Below are 24,699 nucleotides of genomic sequence, written 5' to 3' on the forward strand. Positions count from 1 at the left end.
AAATGTACATAGAGAGCACAGTTTTATTTCATACTTTGCATTTTATCTCCAGTAAATCAGCATGTGTAATGTCGGTCAGACCGAGAAGCAAAAACAGCAAGTTTTTAGAGGCGCTCCAAATGGCAGATGGTGGAGGAAATGAGAACTGAAAAATGGTGTCCAGCACGATCGTGCACTCCAGTGAAGTCAGACAGGAAACAATGGGGTCTGGGACAAGTGGCTTTTATTTTGGGATATGCTGGCAGAAACGATAATGAGTACATGACAGCATATAGCCAACTCTTCTGCTGTTAAAGTTAATGGCTGCTCAATGAAAACTTTACATTTGCATCACAATTGCAACACTGCTTTGTCAGATCATGTAAGCGGGAAGGTTAAGTAGGGAAGAGCTTAACAAAATGTGCATGTTGTGTCTCTTTAACAACCAGACGAGGATATACAGATTAAATGCATCATCTAAGATCTAAAACACTCATGGCTATCAGGTATCATTGATTTAATAATACTGTGTGTAGAGCTTTCCAGCTGAAACCTTTCAATAATAATCAAGTTGCTGTGTGCTACTGTTGGAAATCTTTTTTTTATACCGATGCCTCGAGCATTTCGATGATCTCTATGCACTCATAGCTAAACAGGTAAGTTGGCTTTTAGGATAATCTCCCTAAACCTCACTCTGTTTACCTGAACAGGTTAACCAAGTGCAGCAAATTTAAACCCGGGTAGTCGGTCTCCACAGATTGTGTCCAGTAGAAATTAAGGGAGCGATTGTGTTTTTCAGGACTTTGCTGATTCAATATTCCACTTGGTGAGGGAGAAGTACCGGTCGCTGGTGGGCGGCTGCAGTCCTGTGCACGCTCGGCACAAATCCCTGGCAGGCATCGTAATGACCCGAGGTATGGCAAATTTCATTGACTTTTATATATCACTTTGAATTATTGAAGTGGTGCAATATAAATTGAGACAGTAAGGTGGGGGGGGAGTGAGTGAGTGAGTGAAGGAGGGAGAACAAGGAAGAGATGGGGAAGGGACTGTCTGTAGGTTGAGAAAGAAATGACAAACTGAGGGTGGGAAGAGGGAGAAAGTTTCCACTCCATGCTGTACCTTGCACCCTTACATGAGAGTATACCTTCCTGATGAATTATTGACTGCTTAGAATCTCTGAGGAGAATGAGACATGGTAGTGAGTGTCAGTCATCCTCACTGCATACTGGACTTTCAGTGCTCATGGAGCTTTGACAGGAGTTCCAGATGTCACAGTGGGAATTTTAACTAGATCACCTTAATCTGAAACCTGACGGAGTGACTCAGTGAAGGAACAGTAAGTAGGAGGAGGCTTCAATCTGCTTTTCTCCTAAAGTGTGAAACAATGAGTTCCATTTCTAGACATTTACATGACTACATCTTTGTCTTACAGGAGTGCTGTTTGTTGTAGTCGATCGGGGCCTCCCACACACAGACGTGTGTTATTTCTGCTTCAGCATATTCCACACGCACTCCACATCACTTATAATAATTCTATAGAGTTGCATGGCACACATCCACGCCAGGATGATCTCGCATTAAGTTTATACGAAGTAAGCTGTCAGGTTTCTAAATCTGTTTTTTATAGGCAGGGGTGCACAAAAGTGGTTCGCAGGTGCGCATTCGCTGTCAAAATAAAAGATGCTCACCACATTAGAAGTTGCAACGCGCGTTTGCGTACATAAGATTCTCTGGAGGAGGACAGACATTTGTTTAGAACTTAAAGATGTCGAAGAAGCAAGCTCCTTTAAGCAATTACTTTGGTGTTCCTCCACCTCCAAAGAAATGTCAGAAGAAGTCCGAACCGCAAAAGAAGCGCGTGTTCTCGGAAAAGTGGTTGCAGGAAGTGAGCTGGCTTCAAACAAATGATGAACGCACAGAGATGTGGTGCAGAATATGCCGTGAAAATCCCACTCTAGCGGACAAAAACACTGCCTTTTATATGTACGCAAACGCACGTTGCAACTTCATATCTGGCGCATGTCTTTTATTTTAACAGCAAATGCGCACCTGCGGACCACTTATGTGCACCCCTGTTTATAAGAGAAACTATAACTGCATTACATAAATGTAAGGTTAATCGCACCAAAGACCTTTGTCTTGAACGTTCCTAGCTGTTATCTGATGGTGTGCATTTCTGCTGTTAGCTTGTGTGTCATTGTCTGTTACTGAAAATTGTTGTTGGGATATGCTAGCTTTAGCTGTTAGCTGTTGCTGTTAAGGCCCCATTTCATTTATGCTAACCTTGTTAGCATTATTCTTACAAGGTTAGTATTCTCCTGAACAGTAGGTGTCTCCACTCAGACTAAACCTCCACATCCTCCACACAGGAGGAGAAGTCGTTAAAACCCGTCAAAACTCAGCAGCAGCACAACAACTACCACCTGTGGCCAATGGCGTGTCCAGCGGGGTGGCCTGGGGGGGCACAGGCCACCCCCCAAACCAGACTGGCCACCCCAGGTGCCACCCCAAAGGCAAAACAATAAAATTCAATCAAATATCAAATGTCCGATTATGTTTTCACGGTGACGCTCAGATATCCGAGTGTAAGTGAATGCAGCATCGCTTCTGCGCTATGCGCATCACGTTAGCAAAGGTAGGAGAGCCAAGCGCAAAAGACGGCACTGCAGGAAACAATTTTTCGGTGAAAGAAAATGAGGACAGAATAAATGTCCCGGTAAGTAATATCAAGTTTGTTGAGTTTAGTAAACTTCGGTGAAATTAGAATACCAAGGAAAAAAATAACACTTAAAGAATTATTGCAGCCGTGGAATATTTCAGACAGTATGCTACTGAGGGGAGCTAACATAAGAGTTATGAGTTATAAGATGTAATCTAAGTCGTAACATTGCTGTATGGAGCTGCAGATTTGGTTGCAGGTTAACATAGCTGGACTGGCCATCGGGCATACCGGGCATATCCCCAGTGACTTATTTTTTATTTTTTTTGTAATGGCATGAACAATGAGAGGTGGTGGATTGGCCAGATGCAGGTCGATGTGTAGAAATAACTCCGTTGTTTGGTGGTGGCTATGACGGGGCTTCCACAGAGGCAACAGGTGGATGAGGGAAGGGGAGGCAGGAGGAGAGACCCGAAGCAGCCGCCAGTCCGAGTGTCAGGTGAACTGAACTTCAGGTAAGAAGTTATGACCTGCAGTCTATCTGGGTCAGATATGAACCAAGTTTAGGTGGAGTTTATTTTCATGTTGCTGACTTTTTACTGTCAGTTGCAATAACTCGTACTGCGTTCTAGCCAGTTTGACGGAGTTTTTATACAGCTGGGTGGTGCTATGATGTTACTGATAGTGAACTTTATTTTATTCATAAGGTTAGTAGAGTTGCCAACGGCTCCTTAAAAAATGGAATGGTCCCTCATTCAGAGAAAATATTACGCGTTTCGTATTGAGCTGAGAAGAGACGCAGTTTGTCCCGAACTTTAGCTAGAATGGAAAAAGACACAAAGCTGGATTTATTCTGTCGTTACGCTGCACAGCTGCCTCTTCTTCTCTCATTCTCTCCCCTCCCTCTCCTGTTGCTACTTCAATCATGAAACTGATCAATGATCAGCTGATCGGCTTTTCTCTCTTGTTTGTTTATCGCCCACTTTGCGCCAGAAAGAGGAAACCAGCGGATATTGCGCTAAACAACAGCAGCACGTTTAAGCTTGATCAGCTGTTGTTAGAATGTATTTAATATTAATTTCTAGTATCAGCTGATGTTTGCTGGAGCCACAGCTGTAAAGCTGCTGGTCATGATGTCGGTTTGGATATGTGGTGAGAGGGAAACATGAAGATGAAACCAGGAGATGTCCTTACTGAACCATCAGAGCTGAACAGGTGATGGAGAAACAGGTTTACCTTTTAGGTGACATGAATGAGTTGAAGTTATGAACTGTTTCTGAGAGACAAATAACACCAGGATCCTTTTTTATGTAGCTGACAGCTGGTAACTGTGCAGGGGCGGGTCTAGCAAAGTTTTGCCAGGGGGCCAGGTAGGGCATTAACAGGGAAAGGGGGGCACAAAGAAATACTTTTCTTTCTTATTCTCAATTTAAATATCTAGTTTTTATTAAATAATTATCTAAATCTTACGACCAAAGTTTTTATCTGACGTAAAATGTATAGAAATCATACATATACCAACAAGACTGTACATCACTGTCACAACAGGGTTTGTTTTCAGTCAAAGTCTTTATGGCTTTACTACCTGGTGGGTCGGTCTGTAGTAAAAATGCCCAATTTTTTTGTCCCAGTCCAGCCCTGCAGGTTAATACTGGCAGTGTCACCATGCCAGCTGACTGTATTTTATCATCAGCCAGTGTTGTTCTTTATCAATATTACCAAAGTTTACCATAAGGCAGCATAGAAAGTATTTACTTGCTTTCAGGTTTTATTCAAATGTTAGTCTTTTCATTTGTTTCCCCACTTTTTTCCTGTTTCAAAATCAAACACCAGTTTGTGAGAAGATTATCTTCTTTTTTTAACAGGCAGATAAAGTTTTGCATTGGCTAATTTGTCAATTGTTTGTTACAAATGTTCGTATTTTAATTTTCAAAAATGTTTTTGCCCAAAACATATGTGCACTATATGTCAGTAAAAATACTATGCAAATATTGCTGTCCTTGAATGCTGAGTAAGCACTGACAAAGCACTGATTGTATCTCTTGTACTTTATCAACGCAGTATCTAAAAACTTTGCACCGTAGTGGTTAAAATCTCATTCTAATAAGAGTTAAAAGTGTATTTGGTTATTAGGTTTATAGGATTATTGAATTATGGTTAAGGGTTGGTAGAATTTTTTTTTTTAAACATTATCTGCCAATTAAATCTGCCACCCTTCTCCAAATCTGTGCCCCTACCTGGCCCCCCCAACAAAAATTTTCTAGACACGCCACTGCCTGTGGCTTGTGACCAATGTTCCCTCTAAGCTGCGTTCGTGCGCACTGCTGGCACGGTCTCTGCGCAGAAAAAATCTGCGTTGCGCACAAAAAAAAGTTCTAACCTGAATTGAAATTAAAGTAAATACGTTAACAATTCTGTTTTGCAGTGTTAGTCAGTAAGTGACTGGCTGCTCCAGTGTGGGATTAGAACGATGCCACTTTATCCCATAGTCCAGCCAATCACGTGATTCACATTCACGCATATGCGCAGCTAATCCACGTCGTTGACAGGCTATGACAGCGTCCTTATGTGCCAACACCGGTGTTTTAGCTAGCAAAGCGGCGTGGCTGATGTGGAGTGAAGCCACGTTAATGACAATGTGGACAACCATTGGAGATGTGAGCAGGACAGACGGAACAATTGACGGAAAAAGTGTGGACTTCATACCAGTTCTTAAATTGTGTTGATAGGCCACGTAAAACCAGATTTGTGATAAAAAAATATATGCAGTGTTTGTTTTTCTTCCTCAATACTGTCGTTGTTTATATTTACTGCGGGGAGAAACGGTAAAAACAGCGTTTTATAAGAAAAAAACGCTCGAAAGCACTCTCCGCCTGTGAGCAAAGATGAAACCAAAACACCCCCCACCCTTTCCCATTGGTCGAAAAATGTACCATGTCGACCAATCAAAACATGGCATTTAGTTGTTAAGAAACGGGAGGAAGTTATAGGAGTGACGGCGTGTTTTGAGATGTGAGAGATTTGCGACGTTTAGCGCAAATCTTGTGTAGTTAGTGTGTAGTGTAGTCAATAGTTTTGTTGTGTGTGTCAGAACAATGAGGCGACTGCTGAATGTTACAGGTGTTACAGCAGTGACACATCTCCTGTTGTCAGGCCTGCAGGTATCAGGCTGTTGTTCTCCTTTATCTCATAGTGGACAGAAATTATTTTTTGGAGTGGCACAAATAATTTGTGTGGCATCAAATTTGATGCAGAACAGCTGATTGTTCTGTAAATAGTTTGAAATGTTTATTTAAAAAACGCCTCGGCTGCATTTTTAGGTAAACAGCTGCAAAAAACTGTTTGTTGTTTGCAAAACTCAGTAACTTTTTTGAAGAAGTAACTATATAATTAATTGCCCAACATTGGTCTTTATATACTGTATTTTGCAGACAGAGAGTTACAGGACTCTCCCAGACCACAGACTCAGACTCATAATACAGGTCAGAGCTTTATAAAAGAAAAAAGAAAAAGAAAGTTGTGTTTTCAAAATTGGAGTTCGAGTTATTTTTACTTCCAGTAGTGTTAACATACTACACAGGTCACGAACAAGATTTATTTAAATTTTCACTGTAAGTGGGCTAAAGCAGTTAATTAAAAGTAGTCTAACATAAATGCTGTAATTTGATTATTTTAATAAACCATGTAACTTGGATGGATTCGATGCTGGCGTGACCACAGTGCACACGTCTGCTGTTGCTCACAGTGGTCCAAGGGACCGCTCAGGGAGTTTGTGTGTTCGCTCAGACACATGAAAAATTAGAGGGAACATTGCTTTTGACCACAGATGTGATGTAAATTTAATGTCAGTAGCTAGCTGGCCAGCTAGCTAGGTAGCTAGCTGGTGTTTTTTCAGTCAGACAGGAGATTTTGAAACACCAGGGAAGCTGACCAGTTTATCACTGAGACCTTTTGTTCATTGGTACCCTAGAAAGACCTCACAATAGATAAGATGAAGGCTGAAAGGCTTTTGGTTAGCTTTTTTCTGCACACAGGACAGTGTCTGTACAGCTAACCTTTTCATCCGTTATCATTCCAAACACACACACAAGATCGTTAAACAACCTTTGTGTAACAATTCAATTTAAACTTTGTTAACCTTTTTTATTTAAAGGTGGAAAATTCTGAATTTCCATTATACAGTCTGAGAGCAGGGTAAGACAACCTAACCCAGGGGTCGGCAACCTTTCTGATGGCGAGTGCCATTTAAAATTTCCTCAGAAGTCAGTGTGCCATATGATTGCATTAGCAAAAGATTTAATAACGCTCTATATGAACAGTTACACAATATATAGAACCACTTTATAGAATTATATTTGTTTGCAGATGTAGGCAGCTATCAGTGAATAGTTATCAGCTATTTTGAAACAAAAAAAGACACTTTTTATCCATAACAAGAACAGCAAATGAACTGTACAACAGAAAATACAAATGCTATTTATGGTCTCCTCACAACAATGATAAGCAAAATAAACTGGGCCAATATGGCATATCTGTTAATACAGAGATACACATGTTAATGGGATCTCTGGTCTCCCATTCAGAAACACAGGTCTCCAAGTGTCCAGCATTCAGAGGGCTACCTGAGGACTCATGTGAGAGAAAATCTGCTCACACAGATATGTAGAGCCAAATACAGTTCATAAACAGTTCATAACTTCCCTTCAACTCATTCATGTCACCTAAAAGGTAAACCTGTTTCTCCATCACCTGTTCAGCTCTGATGATTCAGTAAGGACATCTCCTGGTTTCATCTTCATGTTTCCCTCTCACCAGGTATACAAACTGACATCCTGACCAGCAGCTTTACAGCTGTGGCTCCAGCAAACCTCAGCTGACACTAGAAATTAATATTAAATAAATTCTAACAACAGCTGATCAAGCTTAAATGTGCTGCTGTTGTTTAGTGCGACATCTGCTGGTTTCCTCTTTCTGGCGCAAAGTGGGCGATAAACAAACAAGAGAGAAAAGCCAATCAGCTGATCATTGATCAGTTTCATGATTAAAGTAGCAACAGGAGAGGGAGGGGGAGAGAATGAGAGAAGAAGAGGCAGCTGTGCAGCGTAACGACAGAATAAATCCACCTTTGTTTCTTTTTCCATTCTAGCTGAAGTACGGACAAACTGCGTGCGTCCCTTCTCAGCTCAACACGAAACGCATAATATTTTCTCTGAATACGAGACGATTCTGTCTTTTTACGGGACGGTTGGCAACTCTACTAACCTTATGAATAAAAAGTTCACTATCAGTAACATCATAGCACCCACCCAGCTGTATAGAAACTCCGTCATGCTAGCTCACGCAGTACGAGTTATTGTAACTGACTGTGAAAAGTCAGCACAACGAAAATAAACTCCACCTAAACTTGGTTTATATCTGACCCAGATAGACTGCAGGTCATAACTTCTTACCTGAAGTTCAGTTCACCTGACACTCAGACCGGCGGCTGCCTCGGGTCTCTCCTCGTCCTGCCTCCCCTCTCCCTCATCCACCTGCTGGCCTCCACCACTTGTTAATTTTACTGAATCTGTGGAAGCTCCGCCATAGCCACCACCAAACAACTGAGTTATTTTTACACATCAGCCAGCATCTGGCCAATCCACCACCTTTCATTGTTTATACCGTTACAAAAATAAAAATCATCGGCCCATCAAGCAAATGCCCGGTATGACCGATGGCCAGTCCAGCTATGGTCGTGCCATCAGTTAACCCTTCGCGTGCCAACAGGGTTGCCGACCTCTGACCTAACCTAACCTGTAACAGACTCTGTTTTCTGTTTTGTTTTGGGGTGTTTTTTATCATTTAAAGATAAAAAATCATAAAAAAAAGTAATGGATCAATTATTAACTTAAAAAAAAAAAGAATGAGCCAAATTTTGACATATTTTCTTCACATATCAGTAAATAAAACAATAACCTCCACCCCAAGAAATGAAAGGCACACGTAAATTGAGATAAATAACTTATGCAGCAATGCTATGTGAGAAGATATATAGTAAAAGTCATGGTACGAAACACAGGGCCTTCGCTCTCTCTGGGATCTACTGTAATATAAAAAATGACCACACACACACACAGACACACACAGGTGTCTTATCTGGCTCTGTGGCTGCAGGCTGTGGGGGTGCAGGAGTCAGCGAGAAGGGATTGGTATCTCAACTGTCTTTGGAGTGCAGCAGCTCATCAGTTTAGACTAAAGTGAGGCCGGCGCTCGTCCTGACCTAATCCAAACCCTCTCCTCTCCCTCCCAGTAATTGCTTCTGTTTGTTTATTAATAGCACACATTATCTTCAAAGATCCAGACATAGGGCTGCCGAGTATTCGCAGTAAGGCGGCGGCGGCAGCAGTGTGGTGGCCAGAATCCGTGCAGTCAGACACCAAACTTGACAGGAACACTGGGGAGTCCTGTTCTGCACCCCGCCCTCCTTTTCTGCCACTCTCCATGTCTCCGTGGCTTTTGCCTCGAGAATATTAATCAAGGTCCGTCTTTTAACCATAGACAGAGAGCGAACCCTCCTCCCCCGCCCTTGCAGGAGTCGCACCGAGACATTTGAGCTTCAACCTGAGTGAGATTAGCCTCACCACCAGGCTGAGAGTTGTGAGACGACTACCAAAGTAAAGTGCCAGAACGCATCGTCAGAAAGTGTGGAAAATCTCATTTGAATCAATCTGAATCGCATCAGCTGTCTGGTGATGGTAAACAGTGCTCATAGAAAGATGCTAAAAAAGAAGCACACCCTTTTCCTCCTTTCTTCTTTCTTCAAATTTGTTTGTTGGGATGGAGTGAGAAAGCCGTCCTCCGAGGCTTACCCCAGGGACCGAGAGAAGAGACGATAACAAAGGGTTTCAAGCAAGTTAATTACAAGTGTAAGTTAAGCTATGGTTCGAAGTCTCCGCATCCATTTTCAAATAAGGATTTCTCTACTCCTAATCTGGTTTTATGGATGTTGCAAATTTTAACATTTAACAATCACGTCCGACAACAGAGCAGAGATGCACGCGGGATTTGTTGCGGCAGCGAGAATTTGAGAGCTCCAGCAGCATTCCACAAAGACAGCCTTATATGTTGAGAGCGATTTCCTGTTAAAGCTAATAAAGATTCAACAGGGTGCGTTCTCTACTCTTGCCAAGTTGTGTGTGTGCGTGTTTTTTCCTTTTCCTCTCCCCTGCTGCTGAGCATTTTCAGAGATTTGCTGCGATTCAGACGACACGGTTTGGATGACATTCAGCGTAATCACCCAACATCTTGTGATGAAAGAACACATGATAGATAGGATTCATGAAGCACAACCTAAATGGCATATAAATGAGTTGACTAAAAGTTGACCTTGAGAGCTTAGTCTGCTTCAGAAAAAAACGTTTTAACGTCTGCGTTATGGTGCTCAGAGATAATGGGTGGCTTATTAAGAAACATTTTCCCTGTTTTATAACCATAGAGAATAAAGGGATTCTGATAATCGCTTTCCAGTGTCTTTGAGTTGCAGCTGGCATGTATAATAATGGATCATTGCAAAGTTCACGGTCATGTCACTCCCTGTGGTTTCTTATAGTTATTGCCTGTAAAGTATCCTCAGCAATTGTGCTCACTTTTCACTTCAAACATGTAATAGCTTTCTTTGTTGAAGTCTTATATTTCCGGGAATAATTCACAGCAGCTCGCTGACAGTCGGTTTAGGTTTCAGCAGGTTTATTTAGGAACTCCAGCAGACGAGTATTCAGATCCTGTACTCCAAAAATAACACTACAGCACTTTACAAACCCTCTGTTACAGAGAAACTGAAGTTTTTCCTTTAAATGTTTTAATTGAACTAAAAGTACAGATTGATTTTTGATACTTTCTGTTGATGACAAAGTTTTCATTATATTTCATTGTCACTTTTGCTTACTTGCATTTCTTACAAAGCGATTATTGATTAGTCGACTCTCTAGGATAAGAACATTTTTCCACTGAAATCAACTTGGCTTTACTTTAATCCATTCATCCAACAAGAAATCTGCTCAGTCATTGTAGGGGAGAATAAACCAGTATAGGGACAGTATTTAAATCACCACATTTCTGTACGTACTTCCTTAAACTACCTATTAAGTGTGCAATAAACACTCCTGATTACTGGTTTATCAAAAAGCACTGGCCTCAGACCAGAACTTGCATTAGGATTGGGACAAGGTGTAATAAGAACATTTCTTTTACAAATAAATTAGTTAGAACAGTTTGGAAGAGCCATTTATTTTAGCTGCAGGATATCAGCAAATTAGCTTCTTAATTCATTAAACTATCATATTAACGTTTAAATAAGGGTTAATCTGGCCTCGATGGTTCATCGGTTAGAGTGAAAGCACAAACTTTAAAACTCTCTGTTGCGCAATTAGAGGTGTTGATGCAATGTAAAAGATTTTTAGATTTCAAATTAGATGATAGCATTTTAAATTCTGGGAATGGCTGCAATAAATCATGTCCTGCTTTAACACCTGTTTCAAGCTAACTTACAAAGTTAACATCATACTACTTTAAATGAGATTGAATGGTCTTAATTATTAGTTTTAAAAGGATTATTGAGGTCAAAGATGAAACAGGAAGTAGGGTCATTTTCCTATTGTCGTTTTGCACATTGGACATTGATTTTGCTACACTTGCCCAGTTTAAAAGAATTAAGAATTAAAATGATCTGAATATTGTGAACTGAAAGAAGGACTATTCATTAAACTAAGTGCCTAAAAATGTTTAAACTGGATGCATAAAAGACAACCTGACAAAGAATGAATGACAGCAGACCACATAAATACGCACAACATTGATTAGGAAGTGGAAACACACGGGGAACACAGCTGATGCAAATTAACATGACGCCACATGGGAAGCAAAACTAAACACACTGAACACGGAACACAAGACTTTCAAAATAAAACAGAAAACATGGAGACATAAACTGGGAAGAGACACATGCACAGAAACACAGACACAAAGAGGACAAAGACATACTGAAACACACAAGGGGGCGAGGGAGACTAACACCGGGGACATTACACACTTGCACACTGAAGACACGACACTATAACTAACATAGTGGGGAAAACAGACATGGGAGGAACCTAAACAGACAAGAACTAAATAGGGAAACAGAACTCAATATCAACAGAACTGACTGAAGCCTAAAGTATACAAACAAGAACGTCATAATTCAAAAAGGCATGAAACTCAAAATGCTGGAAGAAAAGAAACAGCCCATGACAGAACCAGTGTAATAGATGTGAGGAGGAAGTCAGAACGTTTAACTCATTCAATGTACTTTTAAAATAAAAGTTTTCAAATCAGGTGGTTAACACATTTAAAAGTGGAGTGTGATTGAATTTTTAGTTTTTGTCTTTATTTTATTTATCTTTAATTATTTTCTTTGGTAGAAGAACTTTTCGTTCACCCGATTTCAACGGCTTCTACTCCTGAACCAGCGCTGATGTGGGCGTTTGTCTGTATCGTTTAGGAGAATACTGCAGGGGGTAATCATACCATCAGAGCTGTGTACTTTTAAACTCCTCTAAAACAATGAACAAACATTACGCTAACCACCTGTCACATCTTACTTCTCCTGGTGTTATTAGCTACAGTACAGCAGCTCCCTGAGTATTCGAGCCCATACCAAATGAAATCTCCAAAATCACAATGTTGATGGAAAAAAATGATGCTTAAAGGAATATTTTCTTCATTGTTGGTCTGCCAATCAAGCTGGACTCAACTGGAGTCAGGCACATGCTACTTATTCCGCCTCATAGCAACAAAAGTGCCAAAGCTAAAAAAACAAAAACGCTTTGCCTCCAACACACTCTGGATTTTCAGCTGGCAGAAAACACTTTGGTGTACGGAAAAGTCTATATCGCAGCTCTGCACCTATACGCTGAGTGAAACTGCAAGCTTGTTTTTTTCCCCGTGTGTGTCACTGTTGGCGCCGATGACCTGACTGAACCACGCTGTTTTCCAGTCTCTTTTAAACACAGTCCTGCCCTCGTAAAGCAAAATGTGAATTTAGTGAAGATGTGCCATCTAAGAGCCTAAACAACTGCCCCGCAGTCTGCCGCAGTGCTGTGTAATGTAGTGTGATGCAGCCTGGTGGTGAGGGGCCATTTTTCCAACATGGAGACAGACCCAAGTGGAATGGACCATATTGTAGGTTGAAAGTAATGCAGCATTAAGCATAAACACTCAGGAAGTGCATACAGTAGCTTTTTGATAAATGTGTTGACTTACTTTGAGATGTAAGAATAAAACAACCTGGTTCAGCATAAAAAAGTGCCTCACTTTTGATTTCCTTTTGTGGCGAAAGAGCTCCTGCTCATTGGAGACTGTAAGCTCTGTCTCTTTAGTCTTTACTTCAGATACAGTAGAAGAACTTAATGTTCTGCTTTGTTGAAGGAGGCACCGGCCAAAGTGGCCCAAACAAGCAGTTAATGGTGCACAATTTGCATGTGCAGGACAGTTTTGTGGCACACTCGAAGTCACGAGGTCATTAGGAAAAGGAACATTTTAGTCACGGGTACTGACACCAATCAAGACCAATGAAATTAACTCACTTTAACAGCACTCGAGCCATTTTGTGACACACGAAGCAGTGATATGCCACACAGCTGACCACAGTGTTCAGTCAAATAAGTTAAACTGCCTAACTTGACCTCAAATGACGCCAGTAATAATCGTGAATATGATTTGTCTGGGTGCCAATCACTTGAATATGAGTGCAATTTTCCCGCACTTTGACCTGGCAGGCCTGCGCACATTCCCTTTAATTCTTGACAGGGAAATTGCACTGCTTTGCTTGATTATTACCACTCCTCCTACCTCACTTTTTCCTCCATGTAGGCTAAGTCAGGTTCAGGAGCAGTAATCACAATACCATTAAAAAAACATACCTGTATGTACCGAGGGCTTTGCAGAAGGGAGGGGGGGGAGTCTAAGCTCTATGTGGCGTCAAAACGTTTGTTTACCTTCTGGGTTGCTATAGTGAGGCGGTGTTTTCCAGTTAAAGGGCTCTGACAGGCACTGACTAGTGTAGTGCAGCTGCTATAATGAGCAGTTCCAGGTCTCGCTCTGATGTACATGCTTTTTGAAAGTGCTGTTATCCCGAGGTGTGACATCTTTGAATCCCCAGTAATCAACAGATGTATTTGTGTGACGCCTCAGGCCTTTGACTCTACTCTACCTCGATCCTTTCGACCATCTCTTTTTGTACTTGTGAGATGCAGCTGATTATTCCTGGTTTAAAAACAGCATACTGCCTGTGGGCTCTCTGCCTGCCTCTCCCACTTTCTCTCTCCCTCTCTTTCATTCATTTCTCGTCCTCCCCCTCCTCTTCTTTCTCCTGCAAACTGAAGGCAACCTCAGTGCCAATTTCATGGGAGGGTAGCAAGCAGTGCTGCAGAAATTATCCACTGCAAAATTGATCTAAACAATCGCAAAGTGGAACGGCAAGGAAAAGCAGGAGAATGAAATTGGGAGAGTCTGTTACCTTTTTGAACTTGCTTTATCACTGAGAAAGGGTTGGACTGCATTGCTTACAGGGAATGTCAATGGCTGAACTCACAATACTGTTTTTCTTAGGATTGTACAGTCTTCATACTGTACTGGAATAGTGCAGAATTTTAAACCTACCTTTTTCAAGGAAAACTGAGATATGATTACATCAAATTGCACAGGATTATGTGTTTCTGAAACTACACACACCAAATTATGTTAATGACCAGTTTACACAAAAGAGCTTGTTTTTTGTGAGCAGTAAACTGAACAGGCGTCATTGTCTTTTTATCTCTGAGCAGCTGAAATATACACTGATCAGGCATAACTTTTTGTGCTGGTCCCCCTTTTGTCACCAAAACAGCCCTGATCCATCGAGGCATGGACTCCAATGCAACCCTAAAAGTGTATTGTGGAATCTAATTTTTAAGTTATGGAAGTGGACTTAAAGTATCATCCCACAGATGCTTGACTGGTTTGAGATCTGGGGAATTTGTAGGCCAAGCCAACACTTCAGACTCGTTGTGCTCCTCAAACCATTCCTGAACCATTTTTGCTTCGAGGCAGGGTGCATTATCCTGCTGAAAGACGCCACAGCCATCAGAGAATACCGTTTCCATGAAAGTGTGTGCACGGTTTGCAGCAATACTTAGGTAGGTGGTGCGTGTCAAAGTAACATCAACATGGTTGGCAGGACCCAAGGTTTTCCAGCAGAACATTGCCCAAAGCATCACACCTCTGCTGAGTTGCCATCTTCCCATAGTCTGGCATCTTGGTGCCAGGTGTTCCCCAGGTAATTTGTCAAGCCAGGAAAACTTCCTCTGTTGCTCATGTCCAGTTCTCACATGTCCATTCTTGGCATTGTTCCGCAGGGGACGGGGTCAGCAACCCGATATCCCACCCACTAACAGGTGGCATCATGAAGAGATAATCAGTGTTATTCACTTCACCTGTCAGTGATCGTAATGTTATGCCTTCTCAGTGTATATATGACCATCACTGGCCCAAATGCAATCGTAATAAAAAATGACTCACCATAAGAGTCGAGGAAACAGAAGCTCCCATAACGAACTCAGTTTAAAGAGTTCTTTGTGATGTTGAACAGGTCCTTACTTAAACTAACCAGTGTGTTAAGCCTAGTGAAATATTTAGCTCCCAAAGAGCCACATATTCTGTAGAAGCTGGTGGAGACCAAAAAATAAGCAATAAACAGAGTAAATATTGGACTTATTCACATGGCCCAGTGAATAATGCTGCTAAGTATCTGTTAGTTGCATAAATAAACAGCTGTTTACCTAAGACCTCAAATGTGCTAACCTAAAATGTGATAATATGTCAACAATGACTTTAGAACTTGTTTTGCTTCCAAGAAAATGTTATAAATATATTGAAAACTGTGGCTACTGCCACGGATAGTAGATACAAATAAAAAAAGCTCATTCAACGATATTTAAATACATTGTTTTAATGCATTCAGTTTTTAAGCCAAATACTTATTTTCAGGTATTCTACTTTCAAGAGTAAAAGTTTAATTTTACCCTAGATTTTTCCTTTCGTCTTTACTGGTCTATTTTTTCTATAACTGCCCACCCCCCCACACACACACACACACACAGTCATGCACCCTCCTCTCCCATTCAGCCTTTCTTTTTTCCTCCCCTGCCCTCCTTCCTTCTCCTCATCACTGAAGGTGTCAGGACTCTAACGCTGCAGTGCCATCTGGGCCGAGGCTGATAAAAGCTCATGTGCCGGTCCGGCGATGCCTGCAGGTCTGCCAGAAGCCAGCGAAGCCTGACTTTCAGAGGCGATGGGAGAGATTTGTGGCAGAAAGGAAGGAATGGCAAGCCGTGAACGTGCTGATCCAGCGCCCCCCACCCCCACTTGCCCTCCTCCCCCATTCCTCTGCACCACCTCTGTCTATCTGTCAGTCAGTCACATGGCCCTGCACTGGCCTGAATCCTTACTTAGGAAAAGGCTCCTTTTTTGTTCAAGGAAAACCAACATGAGACAGGATGGCTTTTTGATCTCTCTTGTGGCTATTGGGAATTCTGTTTGGGTGACCTCTCTTTTGTGCCATATTATCTCAAACAGAGTGAGTTAGAATATGAATCTTCCACCATACTGTTAATTTTAGATAAGACCATGCTGTCGCTTTTTAGCACTTTTAAAACCAGACTTCCTTGCTGTCTAGACTGCTAACCTGCAAACTCCATTTCTACAAAAACACTGACAGATGTAGCTGCTTGTTTTGAAAATGTACTTGCTAGCTAGGTAGATTTTAATGTTTTTAGCCGCTACATATTTACAAGTGGTATCATCATGCTAGACAGCATAGGGATGCAGCAGCGAAACATCTGAATTGGCCATATCATTGCTGTTACTGGTTTATCAGTAAATAAGAGGGCATGTACGGGAAGCACACCTACTCTGTTTTGTTCTCTGTCAACATGATGACTTGCACAACAAGCTAATGTTGTTGCAGTGACCCAATGATAGCTTAACATCAATGCAAATGAGTAGGAAACAGGAATGATAAGACTGAAATGTCTTTTTCAGTTTGCAGCTTGCTAACCAGGGAAGATGCCGTGCTTTATGCCCTTTTTACAGTGCAGATTTCTAAAGGGTGGGTATGTAAAGATTAAAACTTTGTTGTTAATAGTTTCTGTAGTGACTAGTCTTCCTTGATTTCGTCTGTAGGAGCCTTGTAGGCTCTGTGGATGTGCATGTGTCCTTTGTGATTGGTTTTCTTTGCTGGCAAATTGCCACAGAGGAACTCTATTATTTAGTCTCGTCATTTGTCATCTTTCAGGGCAAATAAGATTTATTTTTCTATTCTTTTTTTGCTTTTTTAATTGATAATCATTGGGCGATTAAAGGAAACCATGCAGGGCACTCTTTTGCTTTGTCAGATCAAAGCAGAGATGTGCATGTTCGACCGTTTTTTTCTTAATAATGATAAAATGCCTCCTACGGATCGAAAGGTGAGAAAGGACACGCTGTTGATATTAAGGGTTACTATTAAGCTTATTGATTGAGGAATCAATGTAGTCAATGGAACGTATGACAACCGCAATAATGTGAGCATTTGTCTGTATTTGTTCAACAGGCCTGGACCTGAGACACGCCCAGGTGGTGGCGTTATCTACTGGCACCAAGTGCATCAACGGAGAGTATCTGAGTGATCAGGGACAAGTAGTCAATGACTGTCACGCTGAAGTCACAGCCCGACGAGCCTTGCTACGCTTCCTCTACTCCCAACTTGAACTCTTCGTGAGGTAAAAGCTTTATCTTCTGCTGTATCTTTAAAGCACACAGACATTTCCTGAGCACCGCATGTGCACATGCTACAGCTTTGAAATCTTTCAGCACCTGACACGGCCAGATAACATTTGCTGTCACTAGTTAGTTGGTTAACTTTAGCTTTTTTGCTGATCATTACACCGACTTAGAGAAAACTTCTGTTTCATCTTGAAAGTTGAATTTTTACCTTTGTAGGAGTTTGACCCACTGATTGCTGAATGTAAAATGACAATCAGCCTGTGAAATCATCTCTCTAGATCCAGGTGATTAAACCGAACGGTTCAAGCGAGACTTGAATTATTCAAAGTTTCATCATAAATCAAAGTCGATGTTAGTGTGCTTTTAAATGCAGCTGCAGAGCTGAGTTCATGGAGGCTGCAGCGCATTTAACACAGTGGTGCAATAAGTACACTTTAACTATTTGGATGAACATAAAAAAATCATGGAAAGAATTTCCACGTGATTAAATTGCTTTATTTTAGCATTATGTAATTCCGATATTCCAACTTAACTGAGTTGGATCAGCTAAATTAATTAATGATGAATAAACGTATTTAATGCAGTGGAGTCCAACTTAATTTAATTTAATTGATTCAACCCATGCAAAATACATTAGTCCAACAAAGGTATTTGATGCAATAAATCCAATTTAATGGATTTGGGACACAGCTCTCACTCCATCCACCCTTTTCCACTTGTCCTTATCAGGGTCATGGGGGTGCAGGAGGTGGGGCACAACCTGGACTGGTCACCAGTCTATTGCGGGGAGAAAGTATATAGTACAACTATTAACACTCACATCTATGGGCAATTTAGAATCATTAACCTAACCTCACTAACTGCATGTACCCAGAGAGACACGAATACAGGGATAACATGCAAACTCCACCCAGAAGGCCGTGGCCAGTTTGTGGATTTGAACTCAGGACTAGGTGGTGCTAACCACCACACCACCAAGCTGTCACTCCATACGTAAAAAACAGTAGGAAAGCTATGATTACAGGGTTTTATACAGAATTTTCTTCATGTTTTGGTCCTTGACAGGTTAGGCCACAATAAAGAGCAATAGCATACACCTGGTGTGTGTATGCTTGATTCTCCTGTGGTTTGAAATGTCACATGATCTCACGAGTCCAGGCACCTAACAACTCCTACTAGATTGCATCACATGATCTCACTAGAATAAATTTAACTAGTGTTAAGATGTTAAATGTCATGCAGAGTGTACATAATTTAATTACATTCACCATAGAAACATAAAATTATTTTGAAAGCAGAATAAATGTAAATGTAGCAACTGTCCAATTTCACTTTCTTGAGTGTACTCGAGTGAAAAGTAGAAATGCAAAAAAGACAAACAAGTGTTCAAAATTCCTTCTTCTGAGACTCCTGGTTACACAATTTCACCGAATGGGAAACTTTGAGTCAAGAACCACAGTAACTATTTCACAACTTCTTTTCCACACCTAGTTTCACAGTTATTGAAACCTCCTTGGAACTCAACACCCAGAGCTTTACAAGTGTTTTTACATCTTTGCCCCAGTTTATGCCTTGATAACTTCATACTGGGCATTTACAGAGTTTTTTTTTAAGTTTCAGGACTTTTTATTTTTCCTGCCATGCAGTCTGAATGCAGGAACAGCATATATAAGGGTTTCTAAAATGTATCCAAGCCTTTCGAGACTCATCTAGAGGATAATATTGAGTGGCACAAAAAAGGGTCTGAATGTCTAAAATCACTTTGTAATTGTGGGATTTTAGACAAAGACTGATTTACAGGTTTTATCCATTTAAAACTGCATCTACAACAAACCAAAATAAAACAAAGCCTGAATTCTTTATGAAGAATTTATATGCTTCATCGAGTATAAAGTAGTAGCAACGTCTCTGCAAAGTGCACGAGGAAATATCTTACATTCTCGCAGTGACTTCACTTTAATCGCTAATTTAAACTCTTGCCAGCATGCTGCGTAGGCTTCACAAACTTGAGTTTCCAAGGCTCCTCTAACAGCTATAACAATGCATTACATTGCATTACTCATTACAGTATGCTTAACAGCATTACATGTTTTTGTTATGACCTCCCCCTGCAGTGCCAAAGCATGCTCTCTCCTCTGCAATAAGCTCCATGGAAACAGCACCGCTTTGAGACTTTTCAATAATCAACGAGCCATATGTGCGCTGTTCTCTTCAGCTAACTAAGCATACTATCACACACTCAACCGGTTCAGCTCCGTGTCTCAGTGGCCTGTTTGTTTTTAGTGCTGTTTTATCTACTTTGTGGGCATTTGCTACCTGTACAGCGCGCGCTGGTGCACACAAACTCACCAAGCTTTTCACCAGTATCACGAGACAGCCCTGACGAGTTTTGACTCCTAACTGCCTCCAGTGCATGAGCATATATTATGTTTTTGTGCTCCCCCAGGAGCTCGATTGCAAGGCTGATGTATCAGATTAGTGGATAGAAGTCTAGATGGCTGAATGTCATATTTGCATACACAGCACTGACTTTTTGTCTTAGCACAATGCTGGATGGCAGGTAGGGAGACTTTGCAGCTGAGCAAAATGGCTAATGGGGAAGATAACTCATAATGAAACGACCAAACAAAATGCCAGAACTGCCATATTTACACTCAGTGAAAGGACATCAGAAACAGAGGAGAGGTTATATAAAGAGTGCGGTCGTGCTTTGCATTATGAGGGATAGTTTTTATATAGTACTGTATGTGAGTGATGACATCTTTATTCCTACACACAAGAAAAAAAATAGATGATTATTTCCTGTTTATAAGCATTTACCTGACTAACAGAAGGTGTTTTATAAACATAAACTGTCCTAAAACAATATTGGAACCTGCTGTTTTATCACTAATCTGTTTTCATTTAGAAAATGCTGCCATCTTTTCTTATGGATCAAGTATTTTAGAAATACTAGATTATTTCTATTTGATGCTACTTTATACTTGCTAGCCAGATGCTGATAATCAAATCTACTCAATTAGTTCATCATCAGCAACTGTCAAGCACGGCGGTGGAGGGGTAATGATTTGTGTTTATTTTAGCAATGGGACTTAGGCACCTTGCAGTCATTAAGATCAGCGGTGCCCAACCAGTTTAATGTCGGGCAATATTTTCACAGAACGGCCTTTAAGGTGTCACGGATAAACACAACAAAATAAAATGATACCACCAAGACAAAAATGTGGTATTTTGCAAATATAATAATAAACGTGAATTCAGTGTGTAATTGTGTAACTTTATTAGCAGCGTCCTCCTGAAATGCGCCAAAAACATTGAGAGGAACATCCTCTTCTCTGCCCCTTAATGCTCTCTGGTCGCTATGGTAACGTGTAAATATTTCTTTAGAAATACAGTCATGTGAGAAAATTAGGACACCCTATGAAAGCCTGTAAATTTTAAAATACATTTGGACATATAGATATTTAATTTACATTTTAACGATACTGAGGCATCCAAATAATATAACTAAACAATTAAAAAATAAGAAAAGCCTTTTTAAAACTTTATGTGAAATGTAATTTAAAAAGAATGTGATTTCTGGTGAGGAATAAATTAGGAAACCCCCACATGTTATCGCACTTAAAATGGTTAAAATCACACACAGGTGTATCACGTCAGGTGCACATGATCAGTACATTGTTACCCAGCATTTTAAGGGAACCTTGCTCTATTTAAACCTCAGATTGAGTTTAGTGTGCTCCTGACTGTTGTTTTTGTTTTGTTTTGTTTTTTGCCTGTCCCGTTTGGTTCTTTTGCCATCAGAATTATTGTCTAAAGGCGAAGAAAGATGCCCAACGGATTTACTTTGCCAAATTGACCATCCCAGCCTTGCCGTAATGGTCTATTTGATTCACCTTTTATTGTTTATTTTGTATTTTTATTTTCACTTGCTAGATACAGGACAGACTTGAATGAGGAAAAGAAAAGGGAGAAAGAAAGGGGGAAAAAAGAAAAAAAAACAGCGGAGAAGAGGGACGGGGATAAAGGGCAAAAAACAAAAACCAACAAAATAAGCAGACAAAAATACAAATATCAATCACCTGGATCACCTGTTGAGAAAGAAAAAAGAAAACAAGCATTTAACAAGGGATAGACAACATCATGATGATCTATGGGAATATAACAGTAAATACTAAGTGTTAAACATTATTGTGCAGCACGTAATATTGACAGCGCACAGTGTGCTTTAAGGTAGGAGCCAAAAAGGGTGTAGTTTGTGTGTGTGAGCACCTGTGAGCGTGAGCGCGCTTGTATTTAAAAGGTTCCTTCATGTAATGATCTGCTAGAGGGTGTGGGGGGGCCACAGCCCCGTCCTCCAGGGCATGAAGCAGGTATGGAGGAGATCAAAACTCCAGACATCCAGAGGCCCCCAGAACACAACAGACCAAGGAAGACCAACAGAGGGGCAGCCGCGCCACTGTCCCAGAAAGAGCTGAGGAGAGTCCCAGATGAGGGCTCACTCAGCAGCCGCGGAGCAGAAGCCAGGGGGAGTTGCAGTGACGCGCCCGTGAGCTCCGCCGGCAGCCAGCCGTGCCTGAGTGACCGAGCCCCAGGCCGAGAGGCCGGGGGCACCCCACCTCCGAAGTGGCCCGAGCGAGCCCCAGGCTCCAGGCCCCGATAAGCAGCCACCAAGGAGTGAGCCGGTGTGTACCTGGGCGCCCACCCCTGGACACAAAGAACCACCAACGCACCGATGTCTGAGGGCGTCCGCCACTGGCAGGGGAAGTGGTGGTAGGGGGAGATAGGCCTCCAAACCTTGGAGGGCCTGAGATGTCCCCAGAGAGGTGGCGCCTGATACCCAACCTGACATATAGACACAGACATACAGGCACACACAGACACAAACATCCATTCCCACCCTCATGCTCTCATATGTACTTACTCCACACTCAACCAACGTGGAGACAGACATAAAGAGACGCTGTACACACGATCACACTCCCCAAGCGTACTCTACAAACCGGGTCTAGGTACCCTTGCCCCTGGAGGGGGAACTGCACCCAGACCCAGGTGGTGTTACCCTTTTCCCTGCGGTGGGGAGAGGCAGACCACCCCAACTCCGCAGCAGCAGGGAGGCCCCAGACTCCAGACCGCAGTCGGACGGCCAACTCCTCCTCCCAGCCCCCCCGCTCCAGCAGGCCGCCAAGAACGGAGGTGTGAGAAGACTCCAAACCTCCCTCCACCCGCTCATATGTAGTGTTGATGCATGTGTGTTCTAAGGTGCATTTAAAACCCAGGAGGGCATGGAGCTACCTGCCAGAGAGCAGCAGGTAAGCGCACAGCTAGGGATGGGTATCGTTTAGGTTTTATCCGATACCGGTGCCAAATCGGTACTTTTGAAATGGTGCCGGTGCTCAAACGGTGCTCAAACCGGTGCTTAAAGAATAGAGAACACAAAATTTGTCCAAAAACCTCTCATGTTCAGCTGTTTTTTGTAAAAAGATAACAATGTTAGCCTTTTCTGCAGCTATGGGGCATATATGGTATCACTCTTGGCTGGAAGCAGTGCTTAAACAATGGAAAAAACACAAACTTTGTCCAAAAACCTCTCATGTTTAGCCGTTTCCCTCTTTTTCTTTGGTCATTTTAGCCTTTTTAGCCAGGGTGAAGGGAGTATCTGCCATCAAACAAGAAGACAGCAGCATGTAGCTATGATGATGTTTGCTAGTTCACCTTACATGCATTAATGTAATAACGTGGTTAGCCTACTCAACGTAAATTAGCTACTCACGCAGAGAAGAACGGCTGCTGCCATCATCATCCTCATCATTTCTGCTACACTGGCAGGGCTAGGGGCCAGGACTCTCCTCTTCGTGTTTTTGGGGGATGTTGCATAACAGGCAACCCACCCGCAGTAGATGTGCTCGGTGTGAGGTCTCGCAGCAAGCTATCAAATACGGCGCATTTCTCGGCTTTTAAAAAAAACGCTATGCGTCGCCAGGTGTTTCATCAGATTCGAGGTGTTACCTCCTTTGACAGTATCACAGTATCAGCTTAAAGCACTTGTTGCAGGCTGCTGAGTTTGCATATTTTGCTGTGAAGTACAGCCAGACTTTTAACCGCTTCGCCTTGGGCATTTTTAATCTGTAGCTCTGCTCTAACAGAACGTACGTACCTGGCCCCGCCTACTATCCTCGGAAACGTAAAATGATTGGCTAGAATCTAAAGTGTATCACAGCTCAGGAAAAAAAAGCACCGAAATAAAGCACCGAAATGTGCGCTGCTTTTCGGTCTGGTTACTACCGTTTATGTCAGAACCGGTGCCATCATGGCACCGGACACCGGTACCCATCCCTACGCACAGCCCCCCCTGATAGCCCTCGATGTCTACATGTATTTAAAATTGAGAGGTGGGCAACAACGCCAGGGGTGAGGTGTACACCCTGATGGTAATTTGGAGTCTGTGTAGCGTGCCCACCCCCAAGATCCTATATGTATGTGTAATGAGAGTGTGAGTAATGTGAATGTCTAAGTTGTGAGATAAAATTGAGGCACAGGCAGCCAGAAGGGGACAGAGGGGGGAATGCCTCCCCTGCACCCTGGTGACACACCTTTACCCCAAGGCCCTGCATGTGTGGGTGATAGTGGTGCTCCTGACTGTTGACGTGTTGAATTGAGCGCCATGGTGAGATCTAAAGAGCTGTGTGATGCCCTCAGAAAGAAGATTGTGGCCGCTTATGAGTCTGGTAAGGGATTCAAAAACATCTCAAAAGAATTTGACATCAACCATTCCACCATCCGGAAAATTGTTTACAAGTGGAAGACATTCAAAACAACTGCCACCATGCCCAGGTCTGGCCGTCCAAGCATATTCACCCCCAGAGCAGACCGCAAGATGCTCAAAGAAGCCATCAAAAATCCTAAAATGTCATCACAGGAACTACAGCAGGCTCTGGCTACTGTCGATGTGAAAGTGCATGACTCTACTATCAGAAAGAGACTACACAAGTTTGACTTTCATGGGAGGTGTGCAAGGAGGAAACCTTTGCTCTCTAAGATAAACATTAAGGCAAGACCACGACTTCTGGAATAATGTTCTTTGGACGGATGAATCTAAAACTGAATTATTTGGGCACCAGAACAGTAGACATGTTTGGCATAACCAAATACAGCCTTCCAAGCAAAGAACCTTATACCAACTGTGAAGCATGGAGGTGGCAGTATCCTAGTTTGGGGATGCTTTGCTGCAGCAGCACCTG

At 42.0% G+C, this 24,699-nt stretch overlaps 1 protein-coding gene across 1 annotated transcript in view; it reads left to right on the forward strand.

Annotated features, from left to right (window-relative positions):
- Positions 1 to 24,699, forward strand: part of adarb2 (adenosine deaminase RNA specific B2 (inactive)) — a 228,622-nt gene that overhangs the window by 178,656 nt on the left and 25,267 nt on the right. The window contains exons 4-5 of the mRNA XM_085467579.1: positions 779 to 893; positions 17,286 to 17,454. Of these exons, the coding sequence (XP_085323705.1) occupies positions 779 to 893; positions 17,286 to 17,454 (284 nt within the window). The remainder of the gene's footprint in view (positions 1 to 778; positions 894 to 17,285; positions 17,455 to 24,699) is intronic.

This window comes from Copadichromis virginalis, linkage group LG9 (assembly GCF_057382275.1).
Source record: "Copadichromis virginalis isolate Kocher_CV1m ecotype Utaka linkage group LG9, C_Virginalis_male_GT1.1, whole genome shotgun sequence".
Classification (NCBI taxonomy): Eukaryota; Metazoa; Chordata; class Actinopteri; order Cichliformes; family Cichlidae; genus Copadichromis; species Copadichromis virginalis.